This window comes from Myripristis murdjan, chromosome 11 (genome assembly GCF_902150065.1).
Source record: "Myripristis murdjan chromosome 11, fMyrMur1.1, whole genome shotgun sequence".
In the NCBI taxonomy this organism is placed as follows: domain Eukaryota; kingdom Metazoa; phylum Chordata; class Actinopteri; order Holocentriformes; family Holocentridae; genus Myripristis; species Myripristis murdjan.
In genome coordinates, this window is record NC_043990.1 from 30,883,795 (window position 1) to 30,902,774 (window position 18,980).

The 18,980-nt window shown below is 39.0% G+C and overlaps 1 protein-coding gene across 4 annotated transcripts in view; it reads right to left on the reverse strand.

Annotated features, from left to right (window-relative positions):
* Window positions 1-18,980, reverse strand: part of epb41a (erythrocyte membrane protein band 4.1a) — a 121,148-nt gene that overhangs the window by 80,835 nt on the left and 21,333 nt on the right. For all 4 annotated transcript variants that reach the window (XM_030063849.1, XM_030063848.1, XM_030063847.1 and 1 more), the window contains exons 5-8: window positions 18,262-18,304; window positions 16,709-16,784; window positions 9,510-9,728; window positions 4,818-4,905 (exon numbers count right to left, since the gene is read on the reverse strand). In XM_030063849.1, the coding sequence (XP_029919709.1) occupies window positions 4,818-4,905; window positions 9,510-9,728; window positions 16,709-16,784; window positions 18,262-18,304 (426 nt within the window). The remainder of the gene's footprint in view (window positions 1-4,817; window positions 4,906-9,509; window positions 9,729-16,708; window positions 16,785-18,261; window positions 18,305-18,980) is intronic.

The window sequence follows — 18,980 nt, forward strand, 5'->3', positions numbered from 1 at the left end:
GCACCGCTTTTCAGTCTATAATTTCTCCCCTTTATTTATACCCAATAGTGTTGTATCTTATACCGTTGTAAAGGATTTTGCTCCCCTCAAAAAGGGGGGGAGGGGACATGTTTAGCCATGTTGGTCATACCAATTGATTGACCAACTTATTTCTCATTGAAAAGGGGACTAATCAGGCTTTCTAATGGTATAAAAGACAACACCAGTCGGTATTGTTAAATGGGAGAAATGATCAACTGAAAAAATATTGCAGGGGATTTTGTCAAAAAAAAATTGGTCGCTTCCCACACAATTACCGGTGTCACTCATTCCAGAAATGCCGGATCCTTACAAGTTCTCATTGGAAAGAGGACGAATCAGGCTTTACAATGGTATAAGATACAACACTATTGGGTATAAATAAAGGGGAGAAATTATAGACTGAAAAAGCGGTGCAGAACTTTTTTTGCCTAGTTTACTTGCAGGATATATGGTACTGTGCAAAAGTTTTAGGCAGGTGTGAAAAAAATGCTGCAAAGCAAGAATGATGTCAAAAATAGAAGTGTTAAGAATTTATTTTAATCAATTAACAAATAGTAAAGTGAATGAACAGAAGAGAAAGCTAAATCACATAAATATTTGGTGTGACCACCCTTTGCCTTCATTAAAGCATCAGTTCTCACTCTTTCTCTCCTCAGGGGCGGTTCTGGGGAGCTGGCAGCTGCAGCAGGTGACACACCTGCTCTTCATTATCTCATCAAGCACAAGACTTAAATTGGCTTCACAGTCAGTGACTCTCTTTAACACCAGTTCGTTGTTGTAACGTCTGTGGTAACTAATGCAAGGCCTTGTGAAATTCTAGTTGTGTTTTATGCGGAAATTTACCCGTGTTTCTCTGTGCTCTAGGACTCAGCTTGCCGATCTCTAGGATCTCTAGGCCCCGTTCATCTCTCCGTCGTTGGTCGTTGCTTCACCGCCTCCATCGCCCCGCTGCCTGCCCTGCTGCTCTGCCTCCAGCCCTCCCCTGCTTCTCCATTCATCATTCCCTCACTCCATATTTATATTCTCTTGAATAAATCTGCTTAACCGGTTCAGTCTCCGAATCTGCATCTTAGGTTCAAAGGAGGAAAATACATCTGTTGTCACAATTATGACCCCCAAAGAGCCCTGATCTCAACATCACTCATTCTGTCTGGGATTACATGAAGAGACAGAAGGATTTGAGCCAACCTAACTCCACAGAAGATCTGTGGTTAGTTCTCCAAGATGTTTGGAACAACCTCCCTGCTGAGTCCCTTCAAGTGTACCTAGAAGAACTGATGCTGTTTTGAAGCAAAGGGTGGTCACACCAAATATTGATTTGATTTTAGCTTTCTCTTCTGTTCATTCAATTTGCATTTTGTTAAATGATAAAAATAAACTCTTAAAACTTCTATTTTTAACAGCATTCTTACTTAGATTCTTACTTTGCAGCATTTTTCACACCTGCCTAAAACTTTTGCACAGTACTGTAGATGCTCAACTCCAGTGTTAAGTGCTATATTAAAACACATTTTAATGCGTGCTTATGTGGACTAACTGAACACTGGAAAATATCTAGTCTTATTTACGGACCTGTTAAACACCAAGATTTCTCAGACTGTACCCATAAATTAATTTAAATGTAAAATACTGCACCCAGAAGTAGCACTTCTTTATAATAAAACAACTGATAAAATACCTATTACAAATACAGGGTGACCCCAAAAAACGGGAACTTTTTAACAATCCAATAAAACCAAGAGTGATGGAAGAAAAATATTTTATTCATAGTAATTGAAACCTTAAAACATGCCATTTAAGAAACAATGATGGAATATTCATTTTTTAAAAATTGTGCTGCCACTTGCTCATGTCTGCCAATACGCACTTCAAAGATTCCCTTTTTTTGGGTCACCCTGTACTTTTAATTAAAATCGTGCCCATCCCTGTGAATTGCCAGCACTGGAACACTACCACACACTGACTGAACACTCAAATGGCAACTAAAACCATTTTTACAATGACCTAAAATCTCACTACCATTAAAGACTTTTAGGCTCAGTGTCAACATGTAAACAGTGTAAAGTGGCATTAGAGTCCAACGTTCTGAACCCTGCAACAGTCCTGGGTAATTATTGTCCTTGCCTTTGATTAGCATGGGTCACCCACTAATTTGCAATCCACATAGACATGCTTGCAGGGCATGCAGCAGCAGCAAGTGGGCTAAATTGGAAATTCAGTTGGGGTTTGTGGGCCACACAGAATAATTTGTCAGTGAATGGCTACGGCTAACTCTTACTCTCAAATTATTAGTCTTATGTTAAAAGATCTATTACTATTTGAAATAAAACAGCCATGTGCATGATGTTTTCTTCAATGGTTTCAATGGTATCATAACAATTAGTTCCAGACGGTAGCCAGTCCACATAATTAAGTAGTGCAGATAGGGCTACAAAGCTTGATACAAACCAAGGAGACACAAAGCCCTGTTAACTCAGCAATCACACCATTCAGTGCAATATGCTGCATAATAGCATGCACAGTCAGTGAAGAAGTATTCAAGTTAACTCACTATTTTCATTCATCTGAGTGCAGCCATTTCCACACACAATGAGTGTAATGGGTGTGGTGGAATGCATTGGGGAGGTTTGGAGACTGCTATCTTCACAGAATTATGTCAAATGAATAACTAAAGTAGACATGGAATTCATTATTGATTTTGTCTTAAATAAAGTAACAAATCACTGATTCTTGGGAATTTGGATAAAACAGGTAATTTTGAAAAAAAGGTGAGTTAAATTACAAAATCTGAAGGTATATCATTAAAGGCCAAGGTCTTGGCTGTTCAGCAATGTACCGGTGCAACCTCCTCATTTTGCATTTTTTTTCATAAAATAGGTTTTTCCAGTTATTAGGCTACTTTGTTTTTGTCAACACCGTCACCGTAATGTTTTTTTTTTCTGAAAAACAGATTTTTGTATTAAAAAAGACTATTACTTTAATAACTCAACAGCACCAAAGAAACATATTGTACGTATATTCATTTAAAACAAATATAACTGCCTCTGACGGTGGTGACACTAATCTGACGGTGGTGACAGTGGCCTCATTAAAACATACATTTCCAAAATTTATACCACTCAAGTCAATGACTTCTTGCTTAACAACTTTATTTAACTATTTGGTACAAAAAATAAGAATCCTGAGCTCTGTTATAAGCATTTTTCAGACTTCAGTCATCACCGTCACACAGAAAACCTGACGGTGGTGACGTCTGACGGTGGAGACAAAAACCTGCTCTTTCACATGGTAAGCATGAGTTGTTCACATTAGCCAGCTTGTTTTCGCCCTGTTGCTACCTACATCAGACCTCCAACCACAAAATAATAGTAAATATTGTTCAAAACTCATCGTTTGTAGTTTTTCATACATATTATGATTTACTCTTTCATGCGGTAAATATATTATTCAATGAAATTATTACTTTTTGTTGTTTTAATCAAGTTGAAATGATTATCTCCTATCCGAGGACAACTGGTTTTGTAGGCCATGGGCCAACATATAATCATTAAATTAATAAAAATTAAAAATAAACCTATAAAAGAACCTTACAAATGTGCAAAGGACCCCCTGATTATGCCCTTGATTGTTTTTATTCATTAAAATGTTGTAAATTTCCAACAGAAATAGCATTTTTCTTAGTGGGACATGATTTATCCAAATTCCCAAGAATCAGTGAAATGTAACTAATGCCATAAAGGGGTCTTATCACAATGACTTTTAACAAAATGGCAATCTAACCTTGTGAGACCTCTTCTAAGTAAACTTCCCATTTCATTGGTGCAAAAGCACCAAAGCACAACAGGAATGGGTAAATCGTGTTTCCAGGTCACCAAAACACCAACTGCTTACGATGGTCTTGGCATACCCACGAAGATAGATAGATAGATAGATAGATAGATAGATAGATAGATAGATAGAATGAAGACCACAGAGGCTGAAGCACTGTAGGCTAAGTACAGTAGGTGAGGCAGTGACTAAATAAAACTATCTTGTCAGAGCAGAGTTATAGAGCTTGACTGCACTTGGTAGGAAGGATTTTCTGTGCTGCCTTACAGAGCGTAAGGAAGCGGGACTGGATCAGTCTGTGGCTCAGGTTGCTCTTTTGCCTGTTTATAATGTCATGGAGGGGTGGCAGGGGTTATCCATGATGGTCAATATTTTGGACAGCTGTCTCTGCCACCACATCCTCCAGTGAAACCAGCTTCGAGCCAATGATGTTTCCAGCTTTTTTAATAAGATAAATAGGGCCTATCATGTTTTTCTGACAGGTACACATCCATAAAGATAGTAAACAGGATGAATATAGTAAAACACTATACATCAGACTAACTGCAGCCTAGGTAGGCCTGTAGCGTATGGGATTTTATTCATCATAGATTATCACAGATGCCAGCCTGATTTAGGCCTATTGGCAGCCTCTTGCAGGCCATATAAAAAAAATTTCAAGGGTTGGATCCGGCTCACAGGCCGCTAGTTGAATAGTCCTGCTCTTCATATGAGGTTAGGCAATTGTTACCTCAATGTAACTTTAACCTATATTATATGTTAAAGTACTACTGGAAGACTGAGAAGTGAATCTAGAAGTAAAATACATGGTCTGGGACTTGTACTCCTGTGAACAGTATCAACTTTTTTTAGGGGCAGTTCTAAATTTAAAAAAGACAAAAAAAAAAAAAAAAACCTGGGTAAAAACTACATACAGGGTGTCCAAGTGGTATATGAATTTAGAATTGCTCTGTTGGTTATGAACTTACCTTGGCCTGGTGAAGGTCAAGCCCATACATGGCGAGTTTCTTGGCATTCTCGAGGAACATCATGTCTGCCTGGGCTGGGCTCATTGACCTGTCAGGACACAGTGTAAGAATCGACGAGAGTCAAATGGAATCAAGGTTATTATCATTAATGAATACCATTGAAATAACAAAACTAGGTATGAAAAAAACATTTTTGTTGACTTAAATAAAAATGAAAACAAGGCTTAACAAATAATGATAACTAACTGAAACTTGTGTGGTTACAAAACAAAGTAAAATAAACTAAAATTATAGCAAAAAAATGTCTTTAGTTTTCATCTGACATTTTCTTTCATAGACAAGCTGGGTGTATGGAATTTATCTGCCATGGGCACACATGTGTGTTGCCAGTCCGTCCATACCTGGTATGATAGTGGCAAAAGCTGAGAGGGAGTGCCAGAGTTTCCTTTGGGATTACTTTAAATATGACTGTCACAGCTATCTCGGAAAAGTGTCACACAGATCAGAAACTGTTGTATCATCCTGGTCATTGACCTCACTTTCCAGAGCCACCTTAGCAGCATAATTAAAACTGGATTTTATCATTTTCGAAATATTGCAAAGGTAAGGAGCTGCTAGAGTTTTACCTAGCGAAAGGAAATATGACCAAAAAACAAATGCACTGAAATCATTACAGTTGTTTTCAGTCATTTTTAGGATTGATTTTAAAATTTTAACACTCATTCTTAAAGGCCCTACATGGTCTGGCACAACAAAATATATCTGACATGCTTGTGAGCTATGAACCACCTAGGTCAGGTCATCTGGAAGAGGCTGTCTGATTATTCCCCAGGTCTCCACCAAAATTGGTGAATTTGCTTTTAGCTGTAATATATATATATATATATATATATATATATATATATGTACAGTGGTGGAAAAAAGTTTTCGGACACCCCATGCATTTGCGAAATATTGCATTAAGAATCACTCTTAGGTCTTCAAGTGCAATTTCTTTTAGTACAGTCACAGCCAAAATACTAAACAAATCCTAAAAGAGCCACTAAAAACTTAAAATTGATTGGTTCCATAAAAATACATAAGAAATTTTGAGTATTGGCTCATTTTGGTACCAGTGATGAAGGTCGTTCTTTTTATTAAAAGACACCATTTTTGTTGCCAAGCTTGGTGTCTACATAAAGCCAGCACATTTGAAAGTTCTTCAGACACAAAAATGGCTAAAACAAGGAACCTAACGCAGGAAACACGCCTGAAGATAAAGATTCTCAGCCAGGAAGGGTACAGCTGCCCCCAGATAGCCAGGAAGTGGAGATGCAGTCCTTCAGCAGTTGGATACACTCTGCAGAAATACAGACGAACCAAAAGCTTGGAAGACAAACCAAGATCTGGGCGTCCAAGGGTTTCTTCAGCAAGAAATGACCGCATCCTGATCCGCATGTGCAGACAAAACCGCCCAGTGACATCACAGGAGCTTCAGCAGCAGTGGTCAAACCAAACTGGTGTCCAGTGTTCCACCCGCACTGTACGACGTGGCCGACTTTTAGATCATGGCTTAAGGCTGAATTATGCTTCCGCGTAGGAAGAGCGTACGGAGGTTGTGCGAAGCTTACGGAGGTTGTGCGACCGCCGCAGAGCCTTGCCGCGCGCCTCCCAAAAATTGTAACTACGCCGAAGTACATCATTTCCGGCATTTCGTTGCAACCAGCATCACATCCTGTTGTTGTGCCGGCCGGCAGCGCCGTTTTTAAAACAACTGTTGTGTCTCGACTCGTCGGTTGTGTTTGAAAACTTTGGAGAATGCTGGATCTCGCGGAAGAACGCCTGGCCGAGGAGGTGCACAAATACCCGCACCTATACGACTCGTCCACTCGCCAATACAGAAGAGCAGCGACCATACGTCACAGGGTCTACGTTGGTGGGAGGAGAATTGCTCAATGTGTGTTGCAGAGGTATGTTGGACACACACGCGCTGCGTAGGAAATGCGTGCTTCGCACAACCCCCGTACGCTCTTCTAACGCTGAAGCATAATTCAGCCTTTAAGGTCCTACAAGGCTATCAAGAAGCCCCTGATCAGTGAGAGACAGAGGTTAGCCCGGCGTTGTTGGGCCCAGGCACACAAGAACTGGACAGCCAGGAATTGGAAGAAGATTCTGTGGTCAGAAGAATTTGTCAAGAATTTAGTTTTGTTAGTTTTTCTTGTAATCAATAAACAAAAAAATATAATTTGTATTTGTTTGTATCTGTCTAATGCAGCCACACCTTCTGAAACACAAAAAAGATTTTTCCACAATAATATTTGATAATATTTGAAACTGTGTAAAATTTTAAGGGTGTCTGAAAACTTTTTTCCACCACTGTGTGTGTGTGTGTGTGTGTGTGTGTGTGTGTGTGTGTGTGTGTGTGTGTGTGTATGTGTGTGTGTGTGTGTGTGTGTGTGTGTGTGTGTGTGTGTGTGTGTGTGTATACAGTACAGGCCAAAAGTTTGGACACACCTTCTCATTCAATGCGTTTTCTTTATTTTCATGACTATTTACATTGTAGATTCTCACCGAAGGAATCAAAACTATGAATGAACACATGTGGAGTTATGTACTTAACAAAAAAAGGTGAAATAACTGAAAACATGTTTTATATTCTAGTTTCTTCAAAATAGCCACCCTTTGCTCTGATTACTGCTTTGCACACTCTTGGCATTCTCTCGATGAGCTCATGAAAATAAAGAAAACGCATTGAATGAGAAGGTGTGTCCAAACTTTTGGCCTGTACTATATATATAGGTCAATTGCTTTGTTTGACCATTTTTATTTGATCCCTACGTTTTCAGTATACATGTCCTATTTTTTACTGGTCGGTTGCTGGTCTTAATTATTTTATGTCACTGACTTGATAATTTGTTCATTTATTTTCTGTTCACAGGTATTATTTTGTGCTTATTTTAATTGTGCTTGCTTATGTCTAATATTTTATTTTGTATTGATCCACACAGTTTTTGTGGCTCGAACTTCCATGGTAGCCCAGATTCTGTGAAGCACACTGCTTCGACCTTGCTTGCCTGCTTGCTGGTTAAAGTAAAACTAGCAAACCCATGTTAAAAACAAATTAAAACTGAATTGAAATTGAAAACAAAAAGTTAAAACTAAAGAAAAATAAAAACTAAAGAAAAATGCTATAACTATAATAATCTTGAGAGGAATCACAGTGACGTGTCAGTGTAAATGTGGTGAATTAAAAATATTAAAATACAGATGATCTGTTTTTCACATTCAGTGTTAATATTGTGTTAATAACTGTATGTGCCCCTTGAACCCAGACAGAGGTTCAAGGACTTGCTTAAGGGCATATGGCTGCTTGATCCTGAACCACCTTGAGTTTTAGACCTTGTCTTAGAGGGTAAAAAATCACCATAATATTAAAAAAGCATCATAATAATAGCATATTCTCAGAAACTTTAAAAGAAAACTATAATGATATTTATTACAATTATATATTTAAAAACTTACGGCCCTATCTTGTGCCACCCGCTACCTGCTGCCACTACCCACTACCCACAAATTGCGGATTTAGGAACTTCCGCTATCCCTAAACGGTATCTTGCGCCAATGCTACCGCTATAGTAGCGGATAGCGGGTGGTCCTGACCACCCGCTACCACCCGCGCCCAGGCGGCTTCAATGTACGCCCCAACGGAGCCTCGCCACGCACACGGTCGGACTGATACCGGGACGCCGCCGGAATGGACTGAGTATATTACTCATATAGATTGTTTAGAGGAAAGACTGTTTTAATTGGACACTTACGCCAGCACGTTTTATTGTTTTATCATAAGCCAGCAGCTGTGCAATATTTTTATTTTTAATATTTTATTTGCCCAATCTACCTTGTCAATAAATTAGTTTACACATAGTTCCACCTCTGCCTCTTGTGTTTGTGTGGTGTGACCCGGGGATTTTACTCAATCAGTACAACCTTGTGACACGTCCACTTGGACACATGTGGCTCTACCTCCCGAATTAACTCGCCTATAATATAATATATAATATGTATATATATATAAAGCCAACTTGCTTTAGCCTCAGTAGAACCCCTGAGAAAATCTACCTCCTTCTCTCCATCACAGGTTTAGGATTTAGGATTTAGGATAGCGCAGCCTGCCCTTAAAGGCAATGGCACCTGGCACACTGATTGGTTTAACTGGCGTAACGCCCAAAACACGCTTATGCATAATATAGCGGGTAGCGCAGGTGCACAAGATAGCAACTTTTACAGGGGAACGCCTCTTGCACAACCCTAAATCCGCAAATAACGGGTTTAGGGAGTCTGGCGCAAGATAGGGCCCTTAGGCACGTAGACATGACATGGTTCACAGCATTCATTATTTTTCAATAAAAGTCAGTTTACTTGTAGATTATCTCTTACATTCACTTAGTAACAATGATCATTTTAAGCAGGTGCTCACCAGTGTATGAAAGTCTATTACTTTTATCAAATAATGCAGTCTCTCTGTAAAAATCCATCTTGTGATGTTCTACAAACAAAATAGTCATCCCAATTTTAGTCACTGGAAAGGCACAGAAATGCCAGCACACACCACTAAACGTTCTTCCATGTATACGTTCAACATGCCAGATTCCACTGTGAACAGGAATTGGCTACTGATCCCTTTAATTGTCATGAATGAACCCATATTACAACCTGTATGTGCGGTGCAACTCCATCATCTTGTCCTCCAGCTCTTTGGTTTGGCCCTGGGCCAGCTTCATGTCCTTGGCGTAGTCACTGGCATGCACCTCGGGATCGTACTCACCCAGCTCCGACTGCAGGGCGTAGGAACCCAGCAGGGCCAGGGTGACAAAGGAGCAGGGCAACCGGCCCTGCAGGATGTCCTTACGCAGCTGGAGACATAGGTAGTACCTGTCATCCACAAAAAGGCTAACGTTAGAGCTGAAGAATTAATCAAAATATTTTCAAAATCGCAATATGGCCAAGTGCAATATCCAAATTACAGTGACTATTTGCCAGATATTTGGTACAGACCACAGCAAAAATCACACCATCATTTTAATATCTTTTTTAGTGAAAATGAAAATTATCATGTCAAAATGATTCCTACAATAATCATGAATCATATTGCAATATCTGTAAAATTAACCAGAACATGATTTCTTACAATATCATTCAGCTCTAGCTAACATGTAGGTCTGGTACATCAGCCAATACCTGTGATGTTTTACACCTGGTACCGGGTAATGTAATGCAACAAGATGGTGTTCATCCTCAAAGCAGTTTACAAGAACATTTGGAGCGCCCACAGGTGGCTGAGGTATCAGTCAGGCATGAGAGAGACCACCACAAAGTGAGAGCGAGTGGGGCATATCAGCACCAGGGACAGCACTACAGCGCAAATCTAGGTGAAGTTCCACAGGGAGATAATTCCACAGTCCACATGTTAGGTTGACACCTGTTCCACTCTAAAACAGAGTGAGCAATAACCAATTACAGATTACACCTTGGAAATTTTCTTGACAGGATCCAACAGTGTCCCAAAAACGGGACCCAGGCATCTTGCAGCTTTTACCTGACAAAAATGAGTGAACATCATGATCTGTCATGATGGGTAATGTTAATTACTTGAATTTAAAAAGCTTGCAATTTCTACCTATGTTTCGTTTTTGTTCAGGTCCTTGGAACTTGTGGACATCCTTGGAACATCAAAAAGAGGCAGACACCTCTCTACTCTCAAGATCAGCCTCTCTACATCCATCTGTTCTCTACCCAGCATGACCAATACAAAGGTTCAGTGCAGTTTCCAGCCAATAGCAGAGCTTTACAGGCCTGGTACACCTGCAACATGCCACTGAAATAGAGACAAAGTGACCAATTTTGCAACATTTGCTGAAAGTTTAGATACTATCATCAAAACTACAGGCTGCTTTATATTTTTTCTTGCCACCCCTCCAGTCACCAGCTTCCAGTCCATTCAGTTAGGGAATGTAGTCCATTCAGTTAGGGAATGTATTATTACTACTTATTATTTGCCTATTATTTACTTATTTACCACTTATTTGGGTCCTAGCTGGAAATTTCAGACATTTCAAAAAAATACAAGACTCAAGAAACACAAGAAAGTTGTAATTATAAATTGCTAAAATTTGTCCATGAACACAACACAAGCATAACAGCTCACAGCGGATATGTAGCACGTTCTGCGCCTGATTGAAAAGAAATAACTCTCAATGGCAGTGGCAGGTAGTATTTGCAAAAAAGCAAACAGGAAGCCTCAGAAACTAGGGTTAGCCATGGCGTTAGCCCCTCATTTTCACATTACTATGAGCCTGTACGATTCGTCATACAAATAGAGAATACAGTTAAGTCAATAAGTATTTGGACAGTGACACAATATTCATAATATATACATCAATCCTTTGCAGTCTATGGCTGTTTATAGTATAGCCCTATAAACATCAGAATTCATCCTGCTACTGCCATCAGCAGTCACATCATCAATAAACACTAGCGAGCCAGTCCCACAGGCAGCCATACATGCCCATGCCATAACACTGCCTCCACCATGCTGGACAGATGATGTGCTCTGCTTTGGGTCATGAGCTGCTCCTTTCATTCTCCACACTTTTCTCTTCCCATCACTCTGTTACAGGTTAAATCTTTGTTTCATCTGTCCAAAGAACATTGTTTCAGAACTGGGCAGGCTTTTTAGATGTTTTTTGCAAAGTCTAATCTGGCCTTCCTGTTCTTGAGTGACACCAGTGGCTTGGACCTTGCTGTTTACCCTCTGCATTTATTTTCTTCTGCAGTCATCCACTTTGGATGCCTTCTGTGGTCATCCAGGCCTTTTGGTGTTGCAGAGCTTCCCAGCCCATTCTTTCTTTTTCAGGATACACCAAACCATTGATTTGACAACTCTTAAAGTTGTTGCTATCTGTCTGATAGATTTTTTATTCTTTTTGAGCCTAATGATGGCCTCCGTCATTTGCATAGACACCTCCTCTTTGGATCACATGTTGAGGGTTCTGATAAACAACAACCAAATGCAAATGCAAACACTTGGAATGAACTCCAGACTGTTTATTGTCTTCATTTGTCATGGAATAACAAGGGAAAAAAGCCACACCTGGCTATGAAACTGCTTTTAAGTCAAGTGTCCAGTAACTTTTGAGCCTCTGAAAATGGGGTCTGACAAAAGTATTAATTGTATTAAACCAATATATTAAACCAACAGTTCCACCAGAACCCCTACAAGGGACTGATAAGTAAGTCCTGCCAAACCATCAACACACAAAAACAAAATATATAAGAAAAACACACACACAGTATTCTCCAATTTACCCTCAGTGTATTTCACAGTGCTCCCTCAAAAATCCCTAGTACAATATTTACACGTAGTCACAAGTTCATATAAAGTTCACACCCAATCCTCAAACATTTGTCACAGTCACAGTCATGAAACAGGGTCCGGAGAATGTCAAGAGTTCCACTCGGAAGAGCCGTAAACCGTAGGAGTTTACTTGCCTACGACAGCTTGGAGCAGAACACGGGAATAGCTAGCAGCAGTCGGCAAGCAGTTGCTAGTGACGGCACTTTACCGTGAGTAGATCCGACGCTTGAGTCGCTGCAGAGCTCCCTAGCAGAGACGAGCCTTACTTTCCCACAGAGGACGTCCAAGCCAGGATCTGGGCGAAAACGGCGGAGCAAGCTAGGCTAAACCAGACTTTGGGGAACCCGGACCAGAGGTAGGCCTGCTACATGCACTAGGACTCACAAAACCCCACTCTTCTCAGTGAGACAGCCCCCTTTCATACGCCGAGGCCGGCTTTTTTCATTCATTCGATTGGACGGTGTAGTGGTGTGACGGAGGAGAGGCCGGCCGGTGTTTCATTGATAGATTCGGGTGGAGGGTGTGGTTGTGTGACGTGGGGAATACAGGTTATCAAGGCGCCGATCGCCACAAACGGTTAATGCCATATTTTTATTCAACCCCTTAAATTAAAGCTGAAAATCTGCACTTCAATCACGTCGTGATTACCCCATTTCAAATCCACTGTTGGTGGTGTACAAGGGCAAAATTATAAATACTGTGTCACTGTTCAAATACTTACGGACCTGACTGTATATGGTTTACACTTGTGAAACATTGAGTTACATGCATACCCTTACCAAAAAGGAGTATACTCAAGTATACTTATAAATATACTTTTTATGAACTAAGTATACTTTCTGTGAACTAATACTTAGGTAAGTATACTTTTCAGATTACTTTGAATGCACTATCAGGAATTTAACAAAAGTATACTTAGTTTATACTGACAAGTACACAGACAAAGTTTAAGTATACTCCAAGTATAACATACTTGATATACTTTAAGTATATTATCCAATAGTAGTTAAAACTTAGTACAAGTATATAAAAATGTTGTACCTGCTTGCAACATGGAGTGTTATTTTACTGTATTAGCTGGCTTGTTGTATAGCTATTTTACACATTGGCTGCTTTGAGGTAGTTGCCATAACACATACACTGTGAGTGAACCTGTAGTGTACTGCTTATACTTGACTACATTTACACTTAAATACTACTATATTTACGTATATACTGTTTATAGGTTCAAGGTTGCCAGTTGCCACACACAAGTACACAATGCTCAAATCAGAATTCAACTCATACTTAAAGTACCATCCATCTTTTTTTATAAAACACATTTAAAAACAACACTGTGCCAAAGTGCTTTACAATAAAAAAAAAAAAAAGAAAAAGAAAAGAAAATACACACTGCACATGAATCATCATATTGTAGTCACGTTCATATACATTTGGCAACATACAAATGATGTCATCAAGTGTTTTGATGACGTTGATCTCTTCCAAACCTTGTGTGTGGCAACTGGCAACCTTGAACGTATAAACAGTATATACATAAATATAGTAGTATTTAAGTGTAAATGTAGTCAAGTATAAGCAGTACACTACAGGTTCACTCACAGTTTATGTGTTATGGCAAAGCAGCCAATGTGTAAAATAACTATACAACAAGCCAGCTAATAAAGTAAAATAACACTCCATGTTGCAAGCAGGTACAACATTTTTATATACTTGTACTAAGTTTTAACTACTACTGGATAATATACTTAAAGTATATCAAGTATGTTATACTTGGATTATACTTAAACTTTGTCTGTGTACTCGTCAGTATAAACTAAGTATACTTTTGTTAAGTATATTCCTGATAGTACATTCAAAGTAATCTGAAAAGTATACTTACCTAAGTATTAGTTCACAGAAAGTATACTTAGTTCGTAAAAAGTATACTTATAAGTATACTTGAGTATACTACTTTTTGGTAAGGGACATCTTTCGGGACCATATTTGGCCAGATTGCACAAACATTACCAGTCTTCTTAACAACATTAATGAAATTACTCTCTACCCCAACTTGCGGGTCTTTACACACTGGCCTTCTGTTTGTTTTCAGCATCTCAACTAAAATACAACAATTTTTCTCACACTCACAAGTTGCAGGGCTTTGATGTTCACAGCTGCTTTTAAAAACCACAAGGTCGCCAAGCAGGCAAAATGTGCCATCATTCAAGCGTGCTGCATTGTTAGATCTCCATCAATCAAAAAACATCGATATGACCAAAAGCAGTCACCAACAGTAAAGTGGTTACCCAAAGATTGACACAAGTTTTGAATGCCATGCCTATTTGTCACATTTGCTCTCACAGGGTTGGCGCCCAAACCCTGTAACACTTTCATTCAGTACCTCGCATTTTTCAGTTCTTCGTTCATTAAAGTGCATTTTTTTCCAAGAGGTGTTTATTCACATGGGATACCTCTCCACTCAGCTATTTGATTCAACTTAGGCTGTGCCAACTCAGTGGCCTAGTGGTAGAGCGTCCGCCCTGAGACTGGGAGGTCGGGGGTTCAATCCCCGGCCGGGTCAACTAATTCAAGTATGGTTGTAGTATGCATCAAGTATAAGTAAAGTATATTTCAAGTACATTGAAGGTAAAAGAGTAGTGCACTTTTAAGTTTATAAAAGTGCAAAGTAAGTAAAGCAATAGTGTACTTGAAGTATACGAATGGTTTACTTTAACTAAAGAATAGTACAACTCAAGTACAGGAAATAGTGTAATTTAAGTATACTTATATATAAGTAAAGTAACCTTGAAGTTTACCCGAGTATACTCAAAAATGGGCCAAATCAGGGTACTTTTAGTCTAAGTATACTTTGTAAGTATACTAACTAGTACATATGTAAGTACACTACTAGTACATAAATACAAGTATACTTGGTAAGGAAAGTATACTTGATAAGGTATACGCAAACTCCACTTAAGTATACTTGGAAAGGTAAACTAGAAGTTTACTTCTTTTTGGTAAGGGTACAGACACTGTATGCATGCAGTAGACGGACACTGACTGATCAAGTGTTATGGGTTAACAAGGAGAGTAGGCTATAATGGCTTAGCTCCACACAAATGTGGCCACAAGGTATGTTGACAGAAGAACTTTGCCAGCAACATGCTTTACCATGTCGTTGGTGTGGAAGTTGCTCTGTGTGTGTGTGGCTGTGACATTACTGTCTGTGCCACTGTGTGCAACATGAACCTTTGTGTTGCACATGTGTGTATATTAGACCAGCACAGAATCAGATACAACTGAAACTGATCTGGTTGTCACCGGTCATGACCATTCACACTGAAAATTATTCAGTTCTGGTCACCAGCCGTTCAATCTATGCATTTCTAGTGAGCAGGAAACACAAGACAAACAACTGGTAATCACTGGTCACAGACACTCAACATGGGTTAATGTTGGCCTTAGATTGACTTATGACAAGTTAACCATCAGTGCTGCAGCCCACTCAACATGCTTCTCTGCCAACAAAAATACAGACACAACCTATGTTGCACTGCTGCCTAAGCAGCAAGCAAGAGCGGCTTTGTAGCAGCGGTAACTACACAGTCTAAATGTCTTGGGCTCAACATGCTCTTTGCTGTTTTATCCATTTAGGTATGTATGTATGTATTTATTTATTTATTTATTTAGACTGTTTCTTCACACTGACACCTTAGTTGACTAAAGAAAACATTTGACTGAGTAAAAATTTCAGTTATCCTTTCTTTCTCCCTCTATCCCATCATATTTTGCACATTTTTGTTCAAATGTCACAACACTTACTGCTTCTTGTAGAGAGAACCACATACAGTGGAAGCATACCGCACACTGGACTGTGTCATGAGGATCTTTTATTTAGAGCAACGCGTTTCGCTGGTAGCTTCTTCAGGCTTATTCTGAGCCCAGGAAGTCAGGGGTATTTACAGTGCGCCAGTGCGCCTGCATATCCAGTGTGCCTGTATATCCAGGCGCACTGGCGCACTGTTGATGTTTTCATCCTGCTGGAAACAGCATGTATGCACTGGAATACATGTGATAATGGTATTCCGTAGCCATTGATATTAGATTGTTGTTTGATTGTCCAATCATGTATGTAAATTTATTGAGTACCATTTCCTTTAAATACCCCTGACTTCCTGGGCTCAGAATGAGCTACCAGCGAAACGTGTTGCTCAAAATAAAAGATCCTCATGACACAGTCCAGTGTGCGGTATGTTTCCACTGTATGTGGTTCTCTCTACTAGTTTATCCCTTCGCCACATTAGCGGCACCTCGACTGCCTGCTGTGCACGGGCATTTTCTTATTTCTTATTTTTTGACTTACTGCTTCTTATTTCATAAGGAATGTTCTTTAATATCACTGATGACTGAGTATACTCACGTATCATCATAATTATCGTAAATTCATCTAGCCATAATGTCAGCTAATGTCCATCCAACACTGTGCCAAAAATTCTATGACAGTTACACCCAGTACCTTGTTATGTCTTCAGAAAGCTGAGCTGGATCCGGTGGGTAGAATTTCACATTAAATGTGAAATTATAGTTGGTGCCTAAAGAAAGAAAAGAAAAGAAAAATGTTTAAACAACTGTCAAAAAAGGGAAGGGCATTAAGGTATTTTTAAAGTGGCAGTAAGTGATGACTGCCCACTACAGTGTGTTGAGAGCACAAATTCCCTATTTAATTTTCCCCATTACCTACTTAATTAATAAATTGGTTTAACTGGTTTCTGAATGGGAATGAGGAATACGTTTCACTATCAGAAGGCTCTTGTTGGATTACTTGGATTGTTTTGTCTCTGACCTCCAAGTCAGCTGCAAGGTAAACTCTGAATGAACTTGTTCTGTGGCTTCACTGACTGCAGAGGCAGTCATGTAATTGATGATGATTGATTAAAATTTGGATACCCTAAATCTGTGCAGCGGAATGTGCAGTTCAGAGAAATGTTGAATGAAGTTGAGTAATGAGGGGGCAAAGAGGAGCTCCTTCAGGCCAATACAGAAATTTAGAAATTTAGAAATAAGAACGAGCTGGCTATGAACTATATGGTTGACAGAAGACCCACAGTAATGACTCTCACATTTCAAGGAGTCATTTGCATGTAATTTTTGCATGTAAAAATACATGCAGTTTTGCTTAATGTAGCTTTAACAAACATATTACACAGATGTCCGCCTGGTCCTGCGGGTGTAAGACGAAAAGTCAAGAAGTCATCTACAATACCAGGTTTGATCCTCTAGCCTAAATCAATGTTATCACTAAATTGCGTGTTGAAATTTTTTGATAGATTGAGATATTCTACTGCAATACTGACAATTTGACGCGCTGGTGGAAAGGTTGTCAGGTATGGGTTGGCAAACGTTTTAGATCAAGGGCTGTACAGAGTTTTGAAGAGTTTTGAAGGTCTGAATTCCAAGTTTTCAAGTTATGTTCATCTATGATCAAAAAACACTGCTTCAAAATACTTTTTCTTTTTATATGTGTGGCACAGAAAAGTACCAAACAATTTGTTTGTCTAGAAACATGCATTTTGCAGTGTGACTGGAGTCTATTATAAATGGTGATTTCTAATATTTATAAACGAGCCAGACCAAGCCAGCGGCCCTTAGTTTACAGGGTCACCAAAATACACAGGTTTCATCCTTTAGATGACATGAATGTTGTCACCAAATTCCATGGCAATCCACAAGATACATTTAGAGATATGGCCCTCTGGACCTACTTGCTGACTGACCAACTGACAAGGTGACGTATAGGTCCCTGGTTTCCAGCAGGACAAAAAGAAGCCAAAACAGAATAGGGCAGTGTTGTAGTGGTAGTTGATGAGGTGGGTATACTTTTAAGTAGATGGGCAAGTCACTACAGAGGAAGTGGGTATACTCTTCTATAATTTTCAATGGCTTTTTGGCTGATAGGTGTGTATACGGCAAATTGCCAGAAAATGAGATGGGTATACTTTATTTATATGCATATACCCTCCACTACACCACTGGAACCATTGGAGGGTGTATTTGGGGAGTTTAACTTACCTTGTACCTGCCTGCGAATCTCCTTGGCCAAGTCCATCCAAGTCTGATGCAGGAAATTGTAGAATAACAGTATGAGTTGTATGACCATGATTTTTTTTTTTTTTTTTTTTTTTTTTTTTTTTTGAGAATATTCTTGCACTAAGGACTGCTGTAATCATCTGGGACATTTTTTAACATAAATGTTTACGTTGCTTTTCTTTGTCACTGATAGAGACATCCTCAGGATATAACACTTATTTGTTGCAACTGCAGAATTAAAATAGTTTCCATCAGTAAAGCAGAAAGGGTGCATATTGTACTACTAATCCAGTTCTGTATTAATCAAAACATAATCATTTGGCACAAAGTAAAAATAAGACATTTAATGAATGGGCTGCACAAACTTTGTTTTCAGCATTTTCACTGTTATTCCAGTCTTTTAAATTTTCTTCTTAATTAGTATTAATCTGTTAAAATTACACCCATTACATGCAAGTACACTACATTTATAGATATATTTATACTGTCAATTTTTCTTGAAATTGTGTTTATAGAAAGTTATTATCCAGTATAAGCCCATTATCAGTGCCATTATATTTAGAAGGCAAAATATTTATGAAAATTACTATCTACTGTATAGTTAATGATGTGGCATTAAACACTGTCATTTTCTGATGATTGTCTCATTATCATATTGTAAGCAGGGTTCTAAATTAACTTTTTTGATCACCAGCCAATGT